Source organism: Chiloscyllium plagiosum, chromosome 17 (genome assembly GCF_004010195.1).
Source record: "Chiloscyllium plagiosum isolate BGI_BamShark_2017 chromosome 17, ASM401019v2, whole genome shotgun sequence".
NCBI classification, from domain to species: domain Eukaryota; kingdom Metazoa; phylum Chordata; class Chondrichthyes; order Orectolobiformes; family Hemiscylliidae; genus Chiloscyllium; species Chiloscyllium plagiosum.
Window position 1 is genome coordinate 39172279 of NC_057726.1, and position 25362 is coordinate 39197640.

A 25362-nucleotide genomic window follows, 5' to 3' on the forward strand; every position below is an offset into this window, starting at 1 on the left:
TTCATGCACAAGAACACCCTGATGCCTCTCAACATTTCGATTCTTACTATTAGCTGTCTGCTTTCTGACTCTCTGCCTTCCTCCTTGAACAAGAGTGTTACATTAGCAGTTTTCCAATATGTTGGAACACTCCTGGAATATTTTGATCAATATCTGCATTATCTCTTGAGCCACAGTCTTTAACTCCTTGGATGCTGACCATCAGGTCCTGTTCATTTATCAAATAATTTGACCCTCGTGATAGAAACTGTTGCACAATCTTTCTTCCCATTGGCACCTTAGTTATCCATTTTATTTGGTGTTTGTGGTGTTCTCTACTGTGAAGACTGATGCAGATAATTAAACTTATTGGTTCCCTGTTCCCCTTTTCAATTCTTCCATCACATCCTCCCCGTGTCTGCGTGAGTTTCCTCCGGGTGCTCCGGTTTCCTCCCACAGTCCAAAGATGTGCAGGTCAGGTGAATTGGCCATGCTAAATTGCCCGTAGTGTTAGGTAAGGGGTAAATGTAGGGGTATGGGTGGGTTGCGCTTCGGCGGGTCGGTGTGGACTTGTTTGGCCGAAGGGCCTGTTTCCACACTGTAATGTAATGTAATCTAATCTAATCTAATCTAAATGTAATGTAATCTAATCTAATCTAATCTAAATCTTCTCAGTCACTTTGAGCTACTCCTTTTCTTTTTTTATATACTGTGGACGTTCTTGCTGTTTGATTTCATAATTCTTTGAGGAGAAAGTGAGGACTGCAGATGCTGGAGATCAGAGCTGGAAATGTGTTGCTGGAAAAGCGCAGCAGGTCAGGCAGCATCCAGGGAACAGGAGAATCGACGTTTCAGGCATAAGCCCTTCTTCAGCCCTGAAGAAGGGCTTATGCCCGAAACGTCGATTCTCCTGTTCCCTGGATGCTGCCTGACCTGCTGCGCTTTTCCAGCAATACATTTCCAGATTTCATAATTCTTGTCAATTTAGTTTCATCATCAACTTTCTCCCTCTTTATTAGCTACTGATTCACACAGCTATTTCCTTTATATATAAAAAAAATCCTCAACTAGCATTAGTTTTCTTCCCCTAGTCTGTCTGGGCTTTTGAATTGGATATTCTCCTTGGCAACCTTTGTTAGCACAGATGTTTCATCCTTCTTGCTGAGTCATTTTTGACTAGAATGATTTATTTGCTGTGCATTTTGAAATATCTGCTTCTGCTACTGCTCGTCTGCTGATTTTACCCTTTGTCTATTCTCCTAGCTAATTTTAGACAATTGTGTCTTCATACCTCTATAATTGTCTTTATTTAATTTAAAGGCACTAATTTGAGACCTGAGTGGCTCTGCCTGAATTGAATTTGAAATTTTATTATGTAAGCATTTATCAACCTTTTGGTCAGTTGCTGTTGTTCTTTGGTTGTACATGTTAAGCATCAATTTCATAAATGCTGTTTGGTCTCTTTCACTTTACCATTATTATTTTAACACCTTGAATTAATATGCTTTTGCACTTCCTTCGTCTTTGACATGCAATAATTTCCATTTGACCATATTAAATTCCTTCCATTTTTCTGCACATATAATATTTCTAGTTCCTTTGTAATCTGTCCACTGTCTATACTGAGCTGTTTTAATTTAGGAATCTTTATGCGAATTAAATCAAATTGATAATTTGATCTAAACTCTCTGTTCTGCTCCCAGTATTAGGGCCTTAGAGCAACGGACATGGTATTCTCCCTCATTGACTTGACTACTGCAAAGAGTTCCTCTTATTTGCAACCCTTTAGCTAATTTCTTATCCATCACTAAATTTTATTTTAGATTTTTGACCTTAACCACACTTCAGGCAAAACATGACTTGTGTGCCTATATTTATGGAATCTTGTACCTTTTGTGCTTTGTGTTCACACATAATTGGGATTAATCAAAATTTATCCCTTGCGTTGTATTTTTTTTAACTATTTAAACTCTACAAGTCAACCTTGATCTCTTATCAGTCCAAGAGTGTGGTGCTGGAAAAGCACAGCTGGTTAGGCAGCATCCAAGGAGCAGGAGAGTCAATGTTTTGAGTAGAAGCTCTTCACCACACTTTTCAACTTTCATCTCCAGAATCTACAGTCCTCACTTTCTCCAAGTTGATCTCTTTTCATTACAGTAATCCCACATTGGCCAGGATATTTTGCTCATTTCCTCTTTATGAATATGAAGAGAAAAATACTTCAACTATTTGTGGTAACCTTGCTCAGTTTTTAGCTCATTTGGCTTTCTTATCATTCGTTTTGAACGTTTATGAAGGGCTTTTGCCCGAAACATCGATCTTGCTGCTCCTCGGATGCTGCCTGAACTGCTGTGCTCTTCCAGCACCACTAATCCAAAATCTGGTTTCCAGCATCTGCAGTCATTGTTTTTACCTATAGATGTGCAAAGGCAAAGCAAAACCATTATAAAATCTATCATTATTGATCGGGGTATTACACAAATATCTTCCATTTTTTTGTATTTTTAAAACTATCCATTTAGCCGCTACTGCGTTATGGCATGAGCCCAAAGAGTTTGTCTTAATCATTCTATCATTTCATTGAATGTAACTTATGTGTGATCCTTCATATTGCGGCTGATATTTTTGTATAATTGAACACACAATAGTAGCAGTTACTATGCTGAGGAACACTACAATTTCTGCTGACATGGATGAATGTCAATGAATTGTTAACAAATACCACATTGGAAGAAAAACACTCGAGTACTGAAGTGAATAAGTCATGAAACAAATGTGTGTTCTGTTAACCAACCCTGAAAACTGAAATAACTGCTTAATTTGAAGTCCGTAATCAGAATAATTTTTCTGTATCTGTATGTCCTTTTTTTAATCAGTTCATTGTGAAATTTGTATTCCATATGCTGACTTTATAATCTGCTTTTAGTGTCAGTTTGGATTTCTTAGTTTAGGTTTTTCAAATAGAAAATAACATCTTTGGAGTAAATAATAGATTCTTCTCATGTACATGTTGACTTGTTTTGTGTGGTTCCAGTGAGACTCGTTAATCTCTGGAGGCTATTTGGGTATGGAGAGCATAACAGCACAACATTATCTGATCATGCCTTCACCTGACTTCCATGTGGTTGTTATCAGGTGAACCCAACTGAAAAATGGATGAACATAAACCCCATCCTCATGTAGAAATTATCTTTCTTTTCAGGTTCAACAGTTGCCTTAAAATGTTCAATTTATTCGACAGTAATGTAGCAGATTATCCTGAAGATTTCAAATCCTGTATTTCACAAGTGATTCATGTAGTCTGTAACAATATAGTTCTGACTCTGTTATTTGTGCTGTTTCTGTATGATTGTTAGTTTTGGCTGTGCAGTTTTCCAATAGTCAGAATATATAACTTAATTGTCTCATATTTTAGGTGTGGATTCAGAGGTGGCTATATGGAAGTTATTAACATGGACCCTGAGGTTAAGGCTCAGCTTGAGAAGCTATTATCAGTTCGGCTGTGCTCCCCTGTCCCAGGGCAAGTTGCCATGGATGTTGTGGTAAATCCGCCAAAGCCTGGAGAAGAATCTTATAAGCTGTTTACATTGGTTAGTCAGTTTTATGGTTTCAGTTGAATTGATTGTGTTGTTTCTCCATTACAAATGATTTAGTCTTAATGTTGTGCATTTTACTGCTTCAGTGTTATGTGTGTTTTAACTAGGAAGATTTGCCAACAATTTCACTAATATTAGTAATTTTTCTGGAATAAGGTATTATTTATCTGTGCTACTTTCACATCTGACAGCATGTGAAGTGCATGTAAACAAAGTTGTCATCAGTACTGAGGACCTGCACAATTAACGACAGTCTTGCCAATGTTTCTAAATACACTGTCTGCTTCCACACCCTAAACTCCAAAATACTACATATTGAATGCTTCTAGCCATCTTCCCTCTTGTCCCCTAAAATGCTCTGGAAAGTACTGGTTATTCAGTCACTGAACTTTCCAGTCCAATAATGAAGTTGATTCAGCCAATAGTAACAGTTTCAATATAAGCAACACATGATTAACTGATTCCCAGCTACGAAAAGAAAGAACATCTTGAGGTTAATAATCTGAAACTTCACTATCACATAACACATATAAAATGTCTTTTAATGGGAATTGCAGACAGTTTTAGCTACTTATCTCCTTTGCGTACATCTGCATCTAAAGTTTTTTCAGTCCTTACTGTAAATATTGGCCAACATATTGGATTTAGGACTAATTTAAATGTTCTGCATTTGTAGGCGTGTTTGATGTACAGGCACAAGATATTATGTTGTCTCCACTGAAGTATAAATGTGCTACATTGTTATTTTTAATAAGGTGTGTTTGTTTAACATGCAGGAAAAGATGAAGGTATTGCATGACCTCGCTGAGAAAGCTCAGTTAACAGAGGATGTCTTGAATACAATTCCTGGAATGCACTGTAACCCTCTGCAAGGTGCTCTATATGCATTTCCAAGAATATTCATTCCTTCCAAAGCAATCAAAGAAGCTGAGGTTTGTAATTCCAGAACTGAAAGCATACATAATCTGGTTCTATATTTTGCAGATCATAATGACTATTTAAGTTATATAATTTTGGAAAGGGACTTCACCTTTTCTTTTCCTATTTGGCAATCATTTCTTCGACTGTGATTTTGGAGATTTGTGGCTCAGGTTGTAAGTTTGCTCGCTGAGCTGGTAGATTTGTTCTTGGACATTTCGTCACCTTGCTAGGTAACATGCAATAAAGTGCTTGTGTTCTGTCCCACTTGCTATTTATTTGTCTTGGTCTGTTATGGTGGGTGCTGTCACTTCTGGTTCTTTTTCTGAGAGGTTGGTAAATAAGGTCCAAATTGATGTGTTTGTTAACGGAGTTCCGGTTTGAATGCCAGGTCTCTAGGAATTTCTGTGCGTGTCTTTGTTTAGCGTGTCCCAGGATGGATGGATGTCCCAGTTGAACTGGTGTTCCTGTTTGTCTGTGTGTGGATACCAGTGATAGTTGGTCATGTCTTTTAGTGGCTAGTTGGTGCCCATGTCCTGGTAGCTAGCTTCCTGCCCATCAGTCTAATGTAAAGTTTGTTGCAGTCCTTGCAGAATACTTTGTATATGCCGTTTGTTTTACTCATTGTTGGTATGGGGTCCTTTAAATTCATCGGGAGCTGTTTCAGTGTGGTGGTAGGTTCATGGGCTACCATGGTGCCTCGGGGCCAGAGTAGTCTGGTTGTCATCTCTGAGATGTATTTAACGTATTGCATTATGTCTGCCATACATTATGTATGGCTACTCTGGCTCCTAGGCATCATGGTAGTTCACGAACCTACCACCACACTGAAACAGCTCCTGATGAATTTAAAGGACCCTGTACCAACAATGAGCAAAACAAACGTCATATACAAAATATCCTGCAAGGACTGCAACAAACTTTACATTGGACTGATGGGCAGGAAACTAACCGCAAGGGTACATGAGCACCAACTAGCCACCAAAAGACGTGACCAACTATCACTGGTATCCACACACACAGACTAAGAAGGTCACCAGTCCAACTGGGTCAATACATCCATCCAGGACAGGCTAAACAAAGACACGCCCAGGAATTCCAAGAGGCCTGGCATTCAAACCGGAATTCCGTTAACAAACACGTCGATTTGGACCCCATTTACCAACCTCTCAGTAAAAGAACCAGAAGTGATATCACCCACCACAACAGATCAAAACAGATAAGTGGCAAGTGGGACAGAACACCAGCACTTCATCGGAGGCATACTGATGATGTTACCTAGTATGGTGGCAAAACATCTGAGAACAAATCTACCAGCTCAGTGAGCAAACCTTTACAACCTGATTTTTTTTCATCTGTTCATCTTTCTTTAACCATCTGTCAGATCTGAATTTGGTGGATGTATGAGCTACAAGTGCATAGCACTGCTATAACTTCCTTTTGTTCAAACAGAGATGCATCTTTCACTCCATGCCTTCCCCATTGATCTTGCCGAGCATTAGAATGAAATAGTGTGACTTTCAAGCTTGTTCCTACTTTTGCTCTTTATGCACTATCCCTAGGAACATAGTTTTGCCCTGCTGGTTTTAAGAGGTTGTTGCATTGAATGATGCTCGAACTTAGCACGAACATTATTTGCTTGCTCCCTCACCAATCCAGAGTTCCCTGGCTTTTCCTTATAGCCTTTCTTAAATAATACCAACCCCTTAAGCCAGTCTTCTGGCATCTCACCTGTGGTTATCAGTGATACAAATATCTCCGCAATGGGCCCAGTAGTCTCTTCCCTAGTTTCCCACGAAGCTCTAGTAGAGATGGCAATGTTTAGTTGGACATTTCAATATGGTGACATCTAATGCAATTTGTTTTTAAAGAAATGAAAGAATATTTTGTGTATAGGGTTCAGAAGTTATGCATTTTGCAAATGAAAGTGGTTATGTTCCAGTTAAAGTACACCAGTTTGTATTATATGAATTGTTATTTCTTGCCTTTGGGTTATGATTAGAACTCCTCCTGTGCACATTTGCAACTTGCATTAGTTGTAAATTGATCCAGATTTTGCATATCTGAATAGTAGCTAGGTCACTATGTATAGGTTCACTCACCGATTCTTGCGAGCAGAGGCCTATTCTGATAAGTGGTGCATGTGTGCTCGGAATTTATAAATGTATAATCCATCTAGTCTACTGACTACCATGATCTAACAGAAATAACAAAATAGACTGGGGTCTGGATACACAAGACACAGACGCTGCTACGTTTTGTCACTAGTTCCATTGAGCATTCCGGGTGGAATCTTCCCTTCTCCTTCAGATGGATATACATTGGAGGTCAAATGGGAAAGGTAGCCCCTTTTAGAACAGGAGTTCTAAGTCTGCTGTCTGGAGGAAAAGTGGCGAGCCTATACACACAAAAATACACGTACTGGTAGATGAGTTCCACCAGTTTTGTGAATTTAATCCCAAAGCTTTGAGTATAGTCTTCAACTTCCATATAATGGTGTCATCCCCTACCCCATCCCCCATTTGAAATACATTTTTGATCACACTTCATTCATCTATCATGTGTCATTCAGTCCTAGGCCTGGGTGCCTAACTGGTTTATTTTAATAGTTTGATCCACCTCTGAATTTAAACCTTGACAGGGTGGAGTCCTTAATGGTCACCCTAGCATTTTTGCTAGAACAGCTTTACAGATTTTTGTCAAGTTTTCTGGGACTGATTTTGGAGCTGTATTCTTGGGAGGCAGTGTTTTGCCATCAATGATTTGTTTCAAATAGATAAAAATAAGTTTTGCCATTAACTTTAATTGTGTGATCACTTGTTTTTATTTTTTAAAAAAGTGTAGGCAAAATTGTTGGTACGATAATTGTTTTGATAGGCTTTCTGTGCATGAACTGTTCAGTGAAAGTCCTGGGATTTTTGTTGGACTGCATACTTGCTACAATCTTTCAATTGGCTGATAATTATAATGGTCTGAAGTCTGTTTTGACTGTCCTAATTGAAGTTATTCTTGATTTAGACCCATGGGATGATACCAGATATGTTCTACTGTATGAAACTCCTGGAGGAGACTGGAATTTGTGTGATACCTGGTAGTGGATTTGGACAAAAAGAAGGAACATATCATTTCAGGTGAAGTCTATGCAATCATTGTTTCACAATATGTCTGACTGCTCTAAAAGCTGATAATTTATAGTTTCGGCTAACTGTATACTTAATTACCTGTACAATTTGAATTCCACTGGATATTTTGAGTTTTAAGATGAGACTACATATGTTCGATGCACTGCCTTTTTCGGTGGTGATGGCCCACTTCGATAATGAGATTTAGTAGGAAGCCAAAAAACGCTTTGATAACCAGCATTGAGAGATTTGAGGTGCTAATAGACCTATGGATGAAGTAGAAAAGTCACTAAAAGTAGCAAAACAAATTAATAAGGCAAAGCAAGCAAGATAGAGGGTGGGAGGGGACATTATTTCTGAAGAAATAGGAAATCAGTTATAACAAACTTTTGATTAAGCCATGCTTGGAGGACATTATCGAGATAATAGATAGGTTAGGCAGGAAATCTCTTGATGGAGGGATCAAAGAGCTGGGGGCACAGATCTGTGCCTAGTTCTGCTAAAAATTAAATTGAGATGAATGTTACAAGAACCTAATGAATACATTTATCAGGAAAGGCTAAAGAGACTGAGATAATTTTCTTTCAACACTACAACTGTAAAGTGCGGTGTGATAGAGACCTTTATGATTGTGAAAGTCTTTTTATAAGGACATGCAAAGGGTAAGTATTTACACTTTGGGAACATTTAAAACTAGTGATTATAAACATGGCTGTCTGCATTTGCAAGCAGTTGGCCTAAGCAGTTTTCTGAATCACCCTAGTGAAGGACAAAACTCTCCCAACAGTTTGTCTACAAAATGTATTCTGATACCCATTGCCGTATTGCAATTCTGCATTGTCTGCAAATGTAATTTAATCGGGCATTGTCCCCACTCTGTGTCCTGCTTGACTCAGTATAGTGCTGTCACCTGATTTTACAGAACAGATGTTTATTATACTCACTGACTAAGAGATTGCAAAACCCCAACACACTGCCAACTTCAGAAAGAATCAAGACGGTGTATAGGTTTAAACATAATGAGAATTTAAAAATTGTAGTTTTGATGGACTATAAGGCAATGTAGATAAATGAGTAGAGACTGATGATATGTAGTTTGTATGCTTGAAACCAGACTTCAAAACAACAGCTCTACTCTCTTGGAATCATAGTGTCGTAGGGATCTACAGCACAGAAAAATGCTCCTTGGCCCCTAGTGTCTACATCAGTCAAAAATAACCACTGGATTATTCAAATCCCATTTTCCAGCATTATATGCCTTGGGCATTGCAAGTGTACATCTAAATATTTAAATGTTTTGAGGATTTTTGCCTCGACTACCCTTCTAGGCAGTGAGTTCCACATTTCCATCACCATGTTGGAGAAAATGTCTTACTTCTCATTTCCCCCTAAACTTTAGCTCAAATCTTTGTCCCCGATCTTTGATTCCTCCATTTATGGGAAAAGTTTCTTCCTGCCAACTCAATCTATTCCCCTCATACGTCTCAATCATGTCCTCTCCAAATTTCTTCCGCTGTAAGGAAAACAACATCCAATCATTCTCTCCAGCTCAGGCAACGTCCTGGTAAATATCCTCTAATCCCTCTTCAGTATGGTAGGGAATTTGACATTCACTTTAATAATTACTCAGGAATTGAAGTAGGTTTCTAATTCTTCAACTTTTCCTGGATGACTGGTCACTTAACCGAATTAGAACCCTCCAAGTTATTCAACTTTAGTGTATTTTTTTGAGGATTCCAGCCGCAGGGAATTATGCCATCAGAATGTTCAGTTTCTCAGGTAATTCCCGTGGAGCTATTTTGTCTGGATCTGCATGTTCCAAACAGGTGACTCCAGTTTACACTGTTACAACTCCTCTCTGGCCAATGTTTGACATTGCTGATGTTTAAAATTATGACTTTTCGATCATCTGAAGTTAGGTATAAAAATTGGGCATTGGAGAACCACTGCACATTCCCTTCCAGTTTGGAAAGTAACTTCACAACTGTTTACTTTGGTCCCTTAGCCAATTTTATACCCATGCAGCCCTTCACTTTCATGTGTTTTAGTTCTGTTAATTGTGTTATGCAGTATTTTATCTCCCTTTTTTTAAAAGCTCATACATTCACTACATTATCTTCTTCAATCTTCTTAATTACTTTAGAGAATGCAAGCAATTTAGCCAAAAATGACTTGTTTTTTGTACATCCGTGTTGCCACTCAATTATTGGTCCAAAGTTTTCCACATGCCAATTAATATTGTCTCAGAGTATTGACTCTACAAATTTCCCCTCTACCAAATTAGACTTGTTAACCTGTAGTTTCGATGTTTATTCCTCTATTTAAACACTGAAAAATAATTTTTACTGAATGACTCCATCCTTTTCCCTTTCTTGAGATTTTTCTTTTTTTTTAAAGTAATTATCTAAAATAGTGGAGATGAAGTAGAAGGTTGAGGAATCATGAATTGATAAAATTTGCCAATTTTTATTTTATTAAAACTCTGCACTGGTATTTGTAATGTTATTTTTTTCCTCCAGAATGACCATTCTCCTTCCTGTTGAGAAGCTAAAAGTGCTGTTGCAGAATGTGAAGAATTTCCATACTAAGTTTCTTCGGAAATACGCATGAGCACAGTTGATTTTTTTTTCACCAGAGGAAACTCCATCAAAATGTTCAGTTTACTGTTTCTTAATTTTATTAGACTGTCAAATTAATGTTTACTGAAATGAAATGGCATAACTATTGGCCTACAAATCTCACTTGTTACAGCTATTTGCCAGTTTGGTATTGTGATACCAACTTGTGCTGTACTTTTTGATAGTACTTTTGTTTACATTGGAAATAGTTGTTGGAAAGATTGGTTTTGTTGCACTTCAAGAAGTTTTTTTATAGTTTAACAAAAAATACATTTCTAGCAACAACAATATGATATCAAATATTTTTCTAGGTTCAAGCCTCTAATTGTCAGAAATATGCTGTGATCAAAAGCAGATATTTGGGGTTGTGCCTTCTTTTTGCCTTGTTGCTCACGTATTGTGAGTGGCAGTGCATTATCTGGACTAGTGAACAGCTTTTATTACACTTGTACGTAGCAAGACCATATCTTCAATCAAGGTAGAGTTTTGGTGTGTATGCAGATGGATTTTCAGCAGGCTAAGGGCTGCTGCCTGAATTGACTCAAATGCTAACTTCTAACATGGCCAAGTGAATGGATTTTACAATAATTCAAAACATCTGGCAGTGAGATTTTTTTTCTGAACAATAGAGATGTAATGTTTACGTTTTTACTTTGTAAAGTTTGGGAAGACAAATGTTACAACTGTCTTTGTAAATGATATGATTCTGAATTTGTTTTCTATTCAGGGGCTTCCAAGTAGATAAATTCAAATCCAAAAACGAATTGGCTTGTGCCAGGAGAGGGAGCAAAAAATAACTGCAGTCTGCAAGACTTTGTTCAGGAAAAGGGATTTTTTTATGTCTCTCAAAAATGTTTTGAGCTTATCCATATTAATGTCAATGAACAAGAAGTATCTCTGCCAATAAATTGCCTTTTATTGCTCTTAAAGTTTAATTGTCTTTCAAAAGAAAGTTCAATTACATATCTGAATGAGTTCTGCTCTGCCAACATCCCTTTCTGTCTCTTCTTCTACCCTCCCCAATTGAATTTGTAGTCTTTTCTAATCATGTGACAACTATAACCACTGTGGGAGGGGCTAATTTCAGCAGATCTCTTGGAGAAACTAAGTGCTCAAGCCTCATTTGACTCAAAATGCTGAGTAACCTCACCGGTGTTGTTAATCAGGTACTAATGGATGAACATATGCTTTTCAGTGAAGATTCATTCACTGGCTAAGATTCATTTAATGTGTGCAATGGTTCCCCAAATCATCAATAGACAAATGTGTTTCAGTTACAAAGGCAGATCTTGCAGGGCAGCAAAGTCTCAATGAGCATAAACCTTTGAGCCAGTTGACTGCAACAGGAATGCAACAATTGGATTTGATATATAGATAAACATGTCAGAAATTCCAGGGATTTATACTTTATAAGTAGGTTTAACTATTGGATTCATTCTCTAATTTCACATAACATTTCTCGCATGATTGAAAACCACAATTCATATTGCACCTTTTAACATAAACATCCCAGTATATTTCACAGAAGCATTAGAAAACAAGACATGACGTTGATATATTTTGTCAGATAACCAAAGATCTTGTCAAAATGATGGGTTTTAAGGAATATTTTAAGAGGAAAACAAGGTAAAGGGCAGCCCAGAGCTTGACTGTTAGGAATAGTAGGAGAGGTAGCCAGGTACTGCAAGAGTCTCCTGTGACTAACCTGCTCTACGTAGTATGTTATTTTCGATACTGAAGGATGGTTGGTGATGGGCTAGTCTGTCAGGAGAGTATAGGATCCACACCCAGCTTTCTGGTACTGTGACTATTTCTAACGAAGAGTATGTCAGGTTCCAAGTGATCGGCTTGTAATAGGGGACTCTCTAGTCTGGGGCACAGACAGACACTTCTGCGGATGACAGCAAGGCAACAGGATGATGTGTTGCCTTCCTCGTGCCGGAATCAAGAATATCTGAGGGTGCAGAATATTCTGAAAGGGGAGAGTGACCAGCAGGCGTCATTATGCACATTGGTACCAACACAGAGGAAAGGGAGAGAGAATATGGCAAGGTGGACAAGATGTTTAAAAACTTTTGAGGGTAAATAATATCTGTACTACTGCAGGTGCCATGTGCTAGTGAGAGTCGGAGGATAGAGCAAGTGAATGTGTGGCTGAGGAGGTGGTGCAGTGGGGAAGGATTCATATTTTTGGATTATTCTGATTTCTTTGGGGTAGAAATGGCCTGTATAAGAGAGATTGGGTTCCATCTGAATTGGAAGGGAGCCAATATCTTTGTGGGGAGATTTTCTAGAGCGGCTTTAAACTAATGGGTGGGAGGGAGAGCCAAAGCGATAGTGAGAAAAGGCTGGAACTGGTACAGTAGATAATGGGAGCAAGTCTAACCCAAATCTAATAATCGTGGCAGACAAAAGTTTGACTGAGAATGAGGTAAGACTGAAATTCCAATTACTTTCAATGCAAGAGGTCTGACTGGTAAGGCAGATGACCTCAGGGCATGGTTGGGAACATGGGACTGGAATATCATTGCTATTACAGAAACATAACTCAGGGAATGGACAGGACTAGTAGCTTGATGTTCCAGAGTATAGTTGTTATAGGAAGGATAGAAAGGAAGTCAAGGAGTGTGGTGTTTTGATTAGGGAGAACACTACGACTGTACTTGGGGAGGATATTCTGGGCAATCGTCCAGTGAAATCATATGGCTGATATTTTTTTTTAAAGTAAGAAAGGGATGATCACTTTGTTGGAATTGTACTACAGGCCTCTTCAGTAATCAGCTGGAAATTGAGAAGCAAACATGTAAGGAGATCTCAAATATCTAAGAAAAATAGGGTTGTCAGTGTTGAGGGCTTGGATGAGAATAATTTAAGTGTATACAAGAAAGTTTTCTTATGCATTGCGTGGATGTACCTACTAGAGAAGGAGCAATATTTGACCTTCTGTTGGGAAATAAGGCAGGGCAAATGATGGAGCACTTTGAGGCAAGTGATCATAATTCCACTGGTTTTAAAATAGTTATGGAAAGGGATAGATAGTTAATGTTCTAAATGATAGTAATGCCAATTTTGAAGGTATTAGGAACTTCTAAAAGTTGATTAGCTGAGTCTATTTGCAGGTATAAGAATGTTTGGGAAGCAGGAGGCCTTCAAGAATGAGATGGTGAGTGTGCAGAGACACTGTTCCTGTTGGTGCAAGGCTGGGAGGTGTAGAGAATACTGGATGACTGGAGCAATTAAGGCTCTGGTCAAGAAAAAGTAGGAAGCATACAATCAGGAAGGTACAGCAGAGATTAAGTGAATTCCTAGAAGTGTAATGACCGTAGGAATATACAGGGAAATCAGGAGGGCAGAAAGGGGACATGAGATATCTTTGGCAAATAGAGTTAAGGAGAATCCAAGGAGATTATGAGCATAAGAGTAAATAGAGAGAGAATAGGGCCTGTTAAGGTTCACCATGGCTCCCTATGTGTGGAATCACAGATGATGAGTGAAGTACTAAAGGAATATTTCATGTCCTTTTCCAGAGTAAATACTTACTTGGAAGCTTGGAAACTTTGGGAAATAAATACTGAGGAATCTCTATTATCCGAATGAGACGGGCAGGCAGTATTTCGTTTTGGATAATTGATTATTTGGATAATCGATTTGACCTGAAATAAGGGAAGCTATACAGATCTAATTCTGTGCTCTACTTGGAGGATTTGTTTAAATCTATAATTTTGATGAGTCTGCTATTTAAACAAACTAATCTTTGCATTCTGTAAATTGCAGGTTAAACTGAGAAGGACTAAATCCTTACTGTCACATAAATATAGGAAATCCCAGCATTAAGCAAGGTCCCGAACAGCTTCTACAATCCAAAGAGCATTTGTCAGTGTCGTGAAAGAAAGACAGAAGCACTGCCTTGCGCAAGTGTCTACTTTCTCTGCTTTCTTTTTTGTGAACGGCCCAGTTTCCATACTTTAGGGAATCTAATCTAAAGTGATGGGAATAAAGCACATACTTTTGCAAAGGACTGTTTAACTAACCCTTACACTAAAAAAAATCCAGTTGCTGTTGCTTGAGGTGTTTGTGTTTCTTTGTTTTTGCCAGCATTTTCACATGTTTTTCAGTACATGTGAATCCGAACTTACTTACCTCTTTGTAATGTTTTTATGGGACCTTGTGATCTTGTTCGGATAATCTGATATTCGGATAATTAAGATTCCGCTGTAGTGATGGCTTAAAGACTTCAGATTACAGAAGAGGTGGTGCTGGAGGTCTTAAAATGAATAAAGCTAAATAAATCCATGGGACCTGATCAGGTGTTTGCTAGAATTTTGTAGGAAACTATTGAAGAGATTGCTGAGCCCCTAGTTGAGGTATTTGCATCATCAGAAGACCTCATCAGGTGCTGGAAGAATGGAGTTTGGCTAATGTGCTATTAAGAAAAGCTCTAAGAAAATGCCTTGGAATTATAGACCAGTGAGCTTTATGTCAACGATGAGAAAGTTGTTGGAGGGGACTCTGAGGGACAGGATTTACATACATTTGGAAAGGCAAGGACTTATTAGGGATAGTCAGCATAGCTTTGTGCATTGGAAATTATATGTTACTGATTTGATTGAGTTTTTGAAGAGGTAACAAAAAAGACTGATGAAGGCAAAGCGATACACATTATCTGTATGGACTTCAGCTAAGCTTTCAACAAGTGTCCTCATGGTAGACTGGTTAGTAAGGTTAGATGTCATGGGGGATAAAAAAGCAAATTACTGCGGATGCTGGAATCTGAAACCAAAAGAAAAAATGCTGGAAAATCTCAGCAGGTCTGGCAGCATCTGTAAGGAGAGCTTTGACAAAGGGTCAGTTGGACTCGAAACGTCAGCTCTTTTCTCTCTCAGATGCTGCCAGACCTGCTGAGATTTTCCGGCATTTTCTCTTTTTTGGTTTCAGATCCCGTGGAATCTGGGGGAGCCAGCCCAATTGGATACAAAATTGGTTTGGAGAAAGAAGGTGGTGATGGAGGATTGTTTTTCAGACTGGAGGCCTGTGACCAGTGGTGTGCCAAAAGAATCAATGCTGGGTCGATTTTATTGTTTTTTTTGTCATTATATAAATAATTTGGATGTGACTATAGGAGGTACGATTTGTAAATTTGTAAATGACACCAAACTAGGTGGTGTAGTGGCCAGTGAAGAAAATTATGTCAGAGTACAATGGGGCCTTGATCAGATGGGCCAAGAAGTGGCACATGGAATTTACTTTAGATAAATGTGAGGCAAAGCAAACCAGGAACATATACAGTGCAGCTTAGAAGGAACATTGCTGGGCAGTGCACATAAATTTTTCATTTAAATTATTGATGTGGATGATCGGGTTGTGTTTTATGAAATAAAAAAAAACAACTGGTTCATGAATCGCCTTTGGGAACAGAATTAGCTGTCTTCACCTGGTCTGGCTAAAAATGGACTCTAAACCACAGCAATGTACTTGAGTCTCTACTGTCCTCTAAAATGTTACAGCAAGCCACATACACTTGGACTTAACTGCTTAAAAATTTTTTTTTTCTGGAACGAGGCCAAATAGATCATCTGGCATCCACTTCAGCATTGAAAATGACAGTGGTACAAACACAGTCCTGTCAATTCCGCAAAAACCCCTTGCGACCATCTGGAAGCTTGTCCCAAAATTGAGAGAACTGTCCCACATACTCGTCAACAAGTGACCGTCAAATACACTCAATAACACCTTATAGATAGTGTTCTAGACAGCACCATTACCATTCCTTGGTATTGCCTGCCAAATCAGCAGAGGCATCATTGTGGTATACAGGAGAGATTTGCCCTCAAAATCCTCAACGTTGATTCTGGTCCCTGTGAAACCTCACGGCATCAGGTCTAACTAGAGCAAGGAAGACTCCTGCTGAGCACTATTATCTCAAATGCCCCCTCCCCCAGAAAAACTATGGAAGCAGTGAAAGTGACAAGGTCACAGAATGTAGTGTTGATGAGGTACTTCAATGTCAATTATCAAGAATAACAGTAGTATGACTACTAAGTAAGCCGCAAAGGACACAGCAAGATCAAGTAGAACCAGCCTAGCAGCTGTCACTGATTTGTTGCCAATCGATCTGACTGTGACAGTATTAATAGGAATGACAACAGCACAGACCTTGTGTAAAATATGGCTAAAACATTCACATCGATCTTCATTCAAAAGTGTTGAGGCACTTGCCTTGAGGTTCCAGCATCACATGCCAGCCTTTAATTTGATTCACTTAACATTAGAAAGAAATGCCTGAAGGTCCTGGATGCTGCAAAACAATGGACCTTGGCAACATTCCAGGATTAGTACTGAAGACTAGTTAAGCTGTTACAATACAGTTACAGTGCAAGTGTCTCCCCAATAACTTAGGAAATTGCTCAGGTATGTCCTGTGCACAAAAAGCAGGACAAATCAAACCAGGCTAACTATCTTCCTATTGGTCTATTTGTGATCATCAGCAAAGTGGCGGAAGAGGCCACCAACAGTACAATAAAGCATCCTTTACAAGGAAACAATTTGCTCACTGATGCAAGGTTATAGCCTTGGTCCAAACGTTGACAGTGAACTGAACTTAAAATGAGGAAAGAGTCACATTTAAGTCAGCATATGACCTATTGTGGCATCAAGAAGCTCTATCAAAGCTGGAGTCAATGGAACGGGGAAGAGTGGTGGAGTCATTGCTACTAGTTACGGTCATGTCTAAGACAAAGGAAGAGGGTTGTCATTGTTGGAGATCAATCCCATCAGCTCTGGGCACCACTGCAGGAATTCTTCAGGGTATTTTCCAAATCAACCTCATCAGAGAGGTTTTTATACATGTCTGGAACAGGTCATACTTCAAAAGACCTCCTGGCTCAGAGGTATGGCCACTACCACTAAACCACAAATGCCTCCATAGTTCCTCAGGGTGGTGTTTAAGATCTAATCATCTTTGGCTGCTTCAATGACCTTCCCTCCATCATAATGGTAAGGTGGAGAATAATTACACTAATAATTGCACAATGTTTAGTATCATTTTGTTAACTCCTCAAATACTGAAGCGGTTTGTGTCTTATGCCTCAAGACCTAGACAATATCTAGACTCTGGTTGCTCAAACGCAAGTAATATTCAAGCCACAAAAGTATCAAGCAATGACCATCTCCAACCAAAAAGAATCTGACTATCACCCTTTGATATGGCATTATCATTGCTGAATCCCCTATCAACATTCTAGTTATTACCATTGACCAAAAGAACTGAACTAGACAAACCTTATACATACTGCGGCGCCAACAACAGGTCAGAGTCTAGGAATTCTATGGTGAATAACTTATCCCTTGTCTCCCTAATACTGGTCCATCATCTACAAGGCACAAATCAGGAGTGTGACCATAAGATATAGGAGCAGAATTAGGCCAGTCAGTCCATGGGGTCTGTTTCACCATTCAATTATATGTTTCTTAGACCCATTCTCCTGTCTTCTCCCCATAACCTTTGATGCCCCTACTCATCAAGAACCTATCTATCTCTGACTTAAAGGTACTCATTGACTTGGCCTCCAGAGCCTTCTGTGGCAATAGGTTCCACAGATTCATCACCCTCTGACTGAAGAAATTCCTCTTCATCTCAGTTCTAAAGGGTAGTCCCTTGGGTCCTAGTCTCTCCTACCAGCGGAAGTATCATCTCTACTTAAACTCTGTCCAGGCCTCTCATATTCTTTGGTTTGATGAGTACCCTGTCATCCTTCTAACATAATTGAGTACAGATCCAAAGCCCTCAACTGCTCTTATGACAAGTCCTTCATCCCTGAGATCATTCTTGTAAACCTTTTCTGGACCTCCTCCAAGACCAGTAAATCCTTCCTTGGATACGGGGCCCAAAACTGCTCACAGTATTTTAAATCCAGCAGAATGCTGTCCATTTGACTGGATGTGTGCTGCTCCAACAACACTCAAGAAACAACACCATACAAGATAGTGCAGTTTGCTTGATTGGCAAAATATCCAGCACCTTCAACATTTATTCCTTTCACCACTGATGCAGGTGGCAGCAGGGCATTTCTTTTGCAAGATACGCTAATAGTAATTCATCAAGGTTCCTTCCAAAGGATCTTTCAAACTCATGACCTCTAACATCTAGAAGGAGAACAGCAGCACGAATAAGAGCACATCCATCTGAACATCCCTCTCCAAGCCACTCACCATCTTAGTTTAGAACTATAATTTCCATTCCTTCACTTTTGCTTGGTCAAAATCCTGGAACTACTTTCTGAATAGCACTGTGGCTGTCCCAGTTCCCAAGAATTGCAGTGATTTAAGGCCACAGTTCACCACCAACTTTTGCAAGGCACTTAGGGATGAGCAATGAATGCTGCCCAATCAGCAATGCTCACATCCTACAAATAAATATTTTAAAAATCTATCAATAAATTTGAAAACTACTCAAGTTGTACTGTCCAGAAAAATCAGGCCAAATTCAATAAGCAAATTATTGATTCAGTCTACTCTCAATTGTAAACAAACTGATGGAATGATGGAAGTGGTATTAGAGAAACCAATAGGATTAAAGGCTAACAAATCCTCAAGGCCCAATAATTTAAATCCAATAGTATTTGAGGAAGTGGCCCTGGAAATAATGGATGTATTGGTGGTCATCTTTCAAGATTCTATCAACTCTGGAACAGTTTCTTTGGATTGGAGGATAGTTAATGTAACACAACTAACCAAAAAGTGTACAGAGAAAACAAAGAATCACAGATCAGTTGGCCTGACATCAGCAGTAAGAAAGATGCTATGGGAGAAGGAAGAAGGCCATTATAAAAGATTTAATGGCAGAGTATTTGGAAAACACTGAGAGGGTTGGACACAGTCAGCATTAACTTATGAAAGGGAAATCATATTTGACAAATCTAGTAAAATTTTGAGGATGTAATGAGTAGTGTTAATAAGGGAGAATCTGCATATTTGGTTTATTTAGACTTCTCAGAAAGTGTTCAGTAAGGTCCCACCTAAGAGATTAGTATGTAAAACTAAAGTGTATGGGATTGGGGCTAGTATACTGACATGGATAGGCAACTGGCTAGCAGATAGAAAACAGTTGGAATAAATGGGCCATTTTCTCATTGGCAGCCAGTGACCAGTGGGGATGAGTGTTTAGACCCAGCTAGTCACTATGTATATTAATGATTTAGATGAAGGAAATAAATACAATTTCTGCATATTTGCAGGCAATGCAAAACCGGGTGAGGGAGTGAACTGTGGGGATGTAGCAGAGATGTTTCAGAGTGATTTGACGTTGAGTGAGCGGGCAAATGCATCGCAGATGAAGTATATTGTGGATAACTGATTTGGAGTTGCTGGTGTTGGACAACACCAGTTTATAGTTCAATAGGTTTATTTGGAAGCACTAGTTTTCGGAGTGTTGCTCCTTCATCAGGTGGTTGTGGAGTACAAGGTCATAAGACACAGAATTTATAGCAGAAATTTACAGTGTGATGTTACTGAAATTATATCTTGAAAAAGACCTGGATTGTTTAAGTCTCTCATCTTTTAGAATAAACATGTTGGTTTCAGTTCTTTCATATGTAAATTGCAGGATTTTTTTTAAAGTTACATTCTCAAGTGAACGTTAACAATTGGTGTCATGTCGGCTCAGATAGTGCGTTTAAGGTGTAAGCTGCCCTGTGTGGGACTCTCTGTGCCACAATATTCAGACTGATTCTAATTTTAAAAACGGATTTACAGAACCTTACATGGCTTCATGCAGTTTTTGAGCAAAATAAAATGCAATTCTGCAAGTACACACACAGGTTTATGGGGTAAGTTTGTGTGTGTGTGTGTATGTGTGTGTGTATGTGTGTGTGTGTGTGTGTGTCAGGGTGAGGGGTTTATGGGTGTCTGTGAGAGAGTGTGCGTATGTGTGTGAGTGTAAAGTGGTATAAGTCTGTGAGAGGATGCATGTTTGTGGGAGTATACGTCGCATGAGAGAGGATTGCATAAGTGTATGGGTCTGTTGGAGTGTGTGTGTGTGTGTAGGAGTGTGTATGTGTCTGAGTCTGTCTGTGTGTGTGCATCTGTCTGTGTGTGTGTGTCTGTGTGTGTGTATGGTGCAGTGCGATCACCTGGAGTGTAACATGAACCCAAGGTCCTGGTTGAGACCATCCCTATGGGTACCGAACTTGGCTATCAGCCTCTGCTCAGCCACTTTTTGTTGTTTCTTGTCCCGAAGTCCGCCTTGGAGGATGGTCACCCAAAGGTCCGAGGTTGAATGTCCTGGAGAAGTGTTCTCCGACTGGGAGGGCACACCCCTGTCTGATGATTGTTGTGCGGTGTCCAGTCATCCGTTGTCGTAGTCTCTGCTCGGTCTCGCCAATATACCATGCCTCAGGGCATCCTTGCCTGCAGCGTATGAGATAGACAATGTTGGCTGAGTCACATGAGTACCTGCCATGTACATAGTGGGACGTGTCCCCATGTGTAATGGTGGTATCTGTGTCAGCACTCTGGCACGTCTTGCAGCATCTAGCATGACAAGGTTGTACGGTGTTGTGAACAATGATCTGTTTGAGGTTTGGTGGTTGTTTAAAGGCGAGAGGTGGAGGTGTGGGGAAGACCGTGGCAAGGTGCTCATCCTCATTGATAATGTGTTGCTGGCTGAGAAAAACACGACATAGTTTTCGGCTCCTGGGAAGTACTGGACAATGAAGATTAGCCTGTCGGTTGCAGCTTGTGTCTGTCTCCTGAGGAGGTCATTGTGGTTTCTCGCTGTGGCACGTCAGAACTGGTGGTCGATGAGTTGAGCATTGTACCTCGTTCTTATGAGGGCATCCTTGAGTACTTCCAGGTGCCTGTCACATTCCTCCTCATCTGAATAGATCCTGTATGCGTAGGGCTTGTCCATAGAGGATGGCTGTTTTAATATGTTTCGGGTGGAAGCTGGAGAAGTGTAGCATTGTGAGGTTGAGGCGTTGAGATGCCAATCCTTGATTGAGATGCATGTGTCCAAGAATGAGACAGATAGTAGAGAGTAGTCCATGGTGAGTTTGATGGTGGGATGAAACACATTGATATCACTGTGTAGTTGTTTGTGACTCTTCGCCATGGGTCCAGAGGAAGAATATGTACCTGGTGTATAGTGTTGGTTGGAGGTCCTGCATAGAGAAGAAGTCTTGTTTGAAGCTGTGCATGAAAATGTTGGCATATTGGGGGACAAATTTGGTCCCATTGGCTGATCTATGTGTCTGGATGAAGAATTGGTTATTAAAGGTGAAAATGTTGAGGATAAAGCAGATGAGTCGTAGCATGGTCCTTGGAGATTGGTTGTTGGTGGTGTTGAGTACTGAGGCTGTTGCCGCAATGCCATCATTGTGGGGGATGCTGGTGTAGATGCTGGTCTATTGTGACAAGGAATGTTCCCAGTTCGACTGGTTCCTTGGGTGCTGGGGTCCCCTGTACAATGGGTTTCAAGATGCCTTTGACATAGCCAGAGAGGTTCTCACACAGGGTCCAATTACCTGATACATTGGGACGTCCGGTGTGTGGCTTTTTGTATCTTTGGAAGGCAGTAGAAGTCGCCTATGTGGGAAGTACATGGGATGAGGGTATGTAGAGAACTCTGAAGTTCTGACCAATGTGTTTAGTTCACAAGGGTACACTTTGGTTAGATCGGCCGGTAGTTGCCTGTAGTGTTCCTGTTTGTTTAATTGTCGGTACACTTGCTCACAGTAATCTGTTCTATTCTGAATGACGAAGGTTCCTCCTTTATCTGCTGGTTTGATGACAATGTTGTGATTGGTTTTGAGAGCATGGATGGCATTGTGTTGTGATCGGGTGACGTTCTGCTCTACCTTTGGGTAGTGCTGATGAATCTGGCATTTCTATATTTCCTAACAGTTTGATCTTTATAGTCATCTTTTGCTGGATTCTGAATTTATCCTGGTCAGAAAGTCATACAGCACGGTCCAAGTTGACTCCTTTTTTGGTCGCTCCTCTATAGATCCCTTTGATGACTGCTCCAGTTTCTTCGTGAGCTCACTGGGATCACAGCTGGCATCTTGAAAGAATTCCCAGAGTCCCATTTGTCTGATGAATTCCTCCATGTCTGCTGCAAGAACTATGGGGTCCATTTTGGTGGGGCAGAAATTGAGACCCCTGCTAAGAACTTCAATCTCTTCCAGTTGAAGGATGTGGTCCGATAAGTTGGCAATCGACTTCCCTGCAGTGATAACGTTTTCCACTATGGTGCCAGGATGGCTTGGCTACTGCTGGTGATGATGCCAAGTTTCTTGTTCTTGGTGTGCATGTATGGAGGGTTTCCACTTTAGTAGCAAAAACGGGTAGATAGATTATTATTTGATTGGTGATAGATTGGAAAGGGGGAGGTATAATAAGACCTGGGTGCCCTTGTACACCAGTTGCTGAAAGCAAGAGTACAGAACAGCAGGCGGTGAAGACTGTAAATGCTATGTTGGCCTCCATAGCAAGTTAATTTCAGCACAGGTGCGGGGATGACCTGATGCAATTGTACAGGGCTTTGATAAGACCACACCTGGAGGACTGAATGAAGTTTCAGTCTCCTTATGTGAGGAAGGACATTCTAACTATGGAGGGAGTGCAGGATTAGTCAGGATTATATTCATTAGAGTTAAGGAATGGGAGGGTAGTAGAATCTCAGAAACCTATAAAATTCTACCAGGACGAGGCAAAGTAAACACTAGAAGAATGTTACTGACAACCAGGGAGTGCAGAACCAGGGGTCACAGTGCAAGGATATGAGATAGGCCATAAAACTAAAATTAACACTAAAATGAGGAGAAATTTCATCATCAGAGTGGTAAGAGTCATAGCGTCAGAGTTGCACAGCACAGAAACAGACCTTTCAGTACAACTCATCCATGCCGACCACTTAACTTTTCGGTTAATGCAGCTCATTAGCAGTATGCTTTACAGTACTGGTACACAGCTTGCGTAAAAGTGAAAGAAAACTACAGCTGGATAATGTAACAGCTATTTCCACAGTCAACAAGCACTCCAGTCATCAGCATGGTTTAAAAATAAAATGTCCCGAGGCATGTGGCATGACTGTACAAATAACTGTCACATTTACAGGTTTGTGGTTGAAAGATTGAATAATAGCCATTTTCATATTTATTATGTGCTGCATTTATGGTCTATTTTCATACAAACAATAAATTGCATTTTCAAAAAGCTAGGAAGCAAATAACTTGCTTTAGTTTAAGAACTTAGAAGTATCATTGACCTGCAATCAAGAATTTAAGCAAATAAAATATGGAAGCAATTATATACAACAGTAATTGTGAAAAAAATCCAATTCGGAATTGGGAACAAAAGTAGTTGGCACAATACCAGGCAGCAAGGACTAGAAATATATGCTTTGAATGATTGTGAAATACCATGGTAATGGTTCCATAAAACAATTCAGAAGTTGGTATACCTGCTTTAGTTACAAAGAGCCTTTGTTTGATATCAGAGTATTCAAGTGAACAACAATTCAGTGAAGATCTCTGCCAGGCCATTCAGATACTCTTTGACACAGTTGACCACAAATAGTCCTTCACTCACTTGCAATGATCATGAGGAATGAAGAGAGAAAATAGGGGAGCGGAGGGGAGGGGAGCAGAGGAGTCAGAGCAAAGTGAAAGCAAGAAGAGAGGAACACACAATGGTATGATAGGGATGAGAAGATAACAGTCAGCCTCCCAGTTTTGCATGATACAAGTGAGGAAACTACAACCCAAGTTCTTTCACCATATTCAGAGTTAACTTTGCGCTTACAAGTAATTCCTGATGTGCATGAAAAAAGTTTATTATGACAAGAATTTCTAATAACAGCTAAATTTACACTCAGTTTATGTACATCCATCTTTCAAAATATGACTTTGTTAAGGTAACATGTAGGTTAACCATTCCAAACTGTTCTTGCCTATTTAATAATGGAAAGTTAATTGGCATTCTGCAGTGACCTTGTGGCTTCAGTAATAGCATTAAGGATTTCATTCTGTGTAGAACAGGAAAAAAACAAGTGTTGTTAAACAGAAGTCACTGATTAACAACAAGTGTGCCTCTAGCAACACTATTTTAGTCATGTGAACTAATTTTAGTAGAAAACACCATATGCATAATAGAGATAAAGTACTTGAAATGCAAAACATCCACCACTATTCAAGGTTTGACATTCTGATATGAATTGATCAGACACAGCACATCTCAGTGCAGCTTTTAGTTTGCTGTCCAGTAGTTGCAGATAGCATTTGATGGGAGTGATTGTTGAGAATATTAACTCAACGAGACCCACCAAATCCAATTCAGCTATCCAAAGTACAACTTTACTATAATGTGTTTGATTAGAGCAGTTAATTCTTGGTTAAACCTGTTTTCTTCTGCTGTCTTAGAGAATATTTCAGATTGGTGAATTTAGCATTGGCCATGTTTCCACGCTGAAATTTGAGTTTTCACTCATATTGCACACCATTCCCACAAATACACAAGCTGTAACCAAAGACAGAAACAACACATAGCGAAAACACTCACACTGCTATGCTTTTTGACCTTGTTTCCAACCTTCAATTATGAACATAGAACAATACAGCGCAGTACAGGCCCTTCGGCCCTCGATGTTGCGCCGATCCAAGCCCACCTAACCTACACTAGCCCACTATCCTCCATATGCCTATCCAATGCCCGCTTAAATGCCCATAATGAGGGAGAGTCCACCACTGCTACTGGCAGGGCATTCCATGAACTCACGACCCTGGTAATTATGAAGAAAACAAAGAGGAGGCACAGGCCTAGTGGTCTATCACTAGACTATTAATCCAGAAACTCGGCTAAAGTTCTGGGGACCTGGTTCAAACCCCGCCGTGGGAGATGGTGGAATTTGAATTCAGTAAAGAATCTGAAATGAAAGGGTCTAAAGCTGACCATGAAACCATTGTCAATTGTTGGAAAAACCCATCGAGTTTACTAAAGTCCTTTAGGGAAGGAAATTGCAATCCTTACCTGGCCTAGCATGTTGTGTGTGGAATCTAACAACATTGGGGAAGCGCTTAATTAATACTTGTCATCAACATTCACATTGGAGAAGAGCAATGTTAGTGAGAATAC

The 25362-nt window shown here is 39.7% G+C and overlaps 1 protein-coding gene across 2 annotated transcripts in view; it reads left to right on the top strand.

The window, feature by feature from the left end:
* gpt2 (glutamic pyruvate transaminase (alanine aminotransferase) 2) overlaps positions 1 to 25362 on the top strand; it is a 50170-nt gene that overhangs the window by 20551 nt on the left and 4257 nt on the right. The window contains exons 8-11 of one of the 2 annotated variants that reach the window (XM_043706909.1): positions 3395 to 3569; positions 4352 to 4507; positions 7512 to 7624; positions 10135 to 11162. In XM_043706909.1, coding sequence (XP_043562844.1) covers positions 3395 to 3569; positions 4352 to 4507; positions 7512 to 7624; positions 10135 to 10225 — 535 coding nt within the window. In that variant the 3' untranslated portion in view covers positions 10226 to 11162. Of the gene's footprint in view, positions 1 to 3394; positions 3570 to 4351; positions 4508 to 7511; positions 7625 to 10134; positions 11163 to 25362 lie in introns of those variants that run through there. The other variant, XM_043706910.1, reaches the window with a different exon arrangement.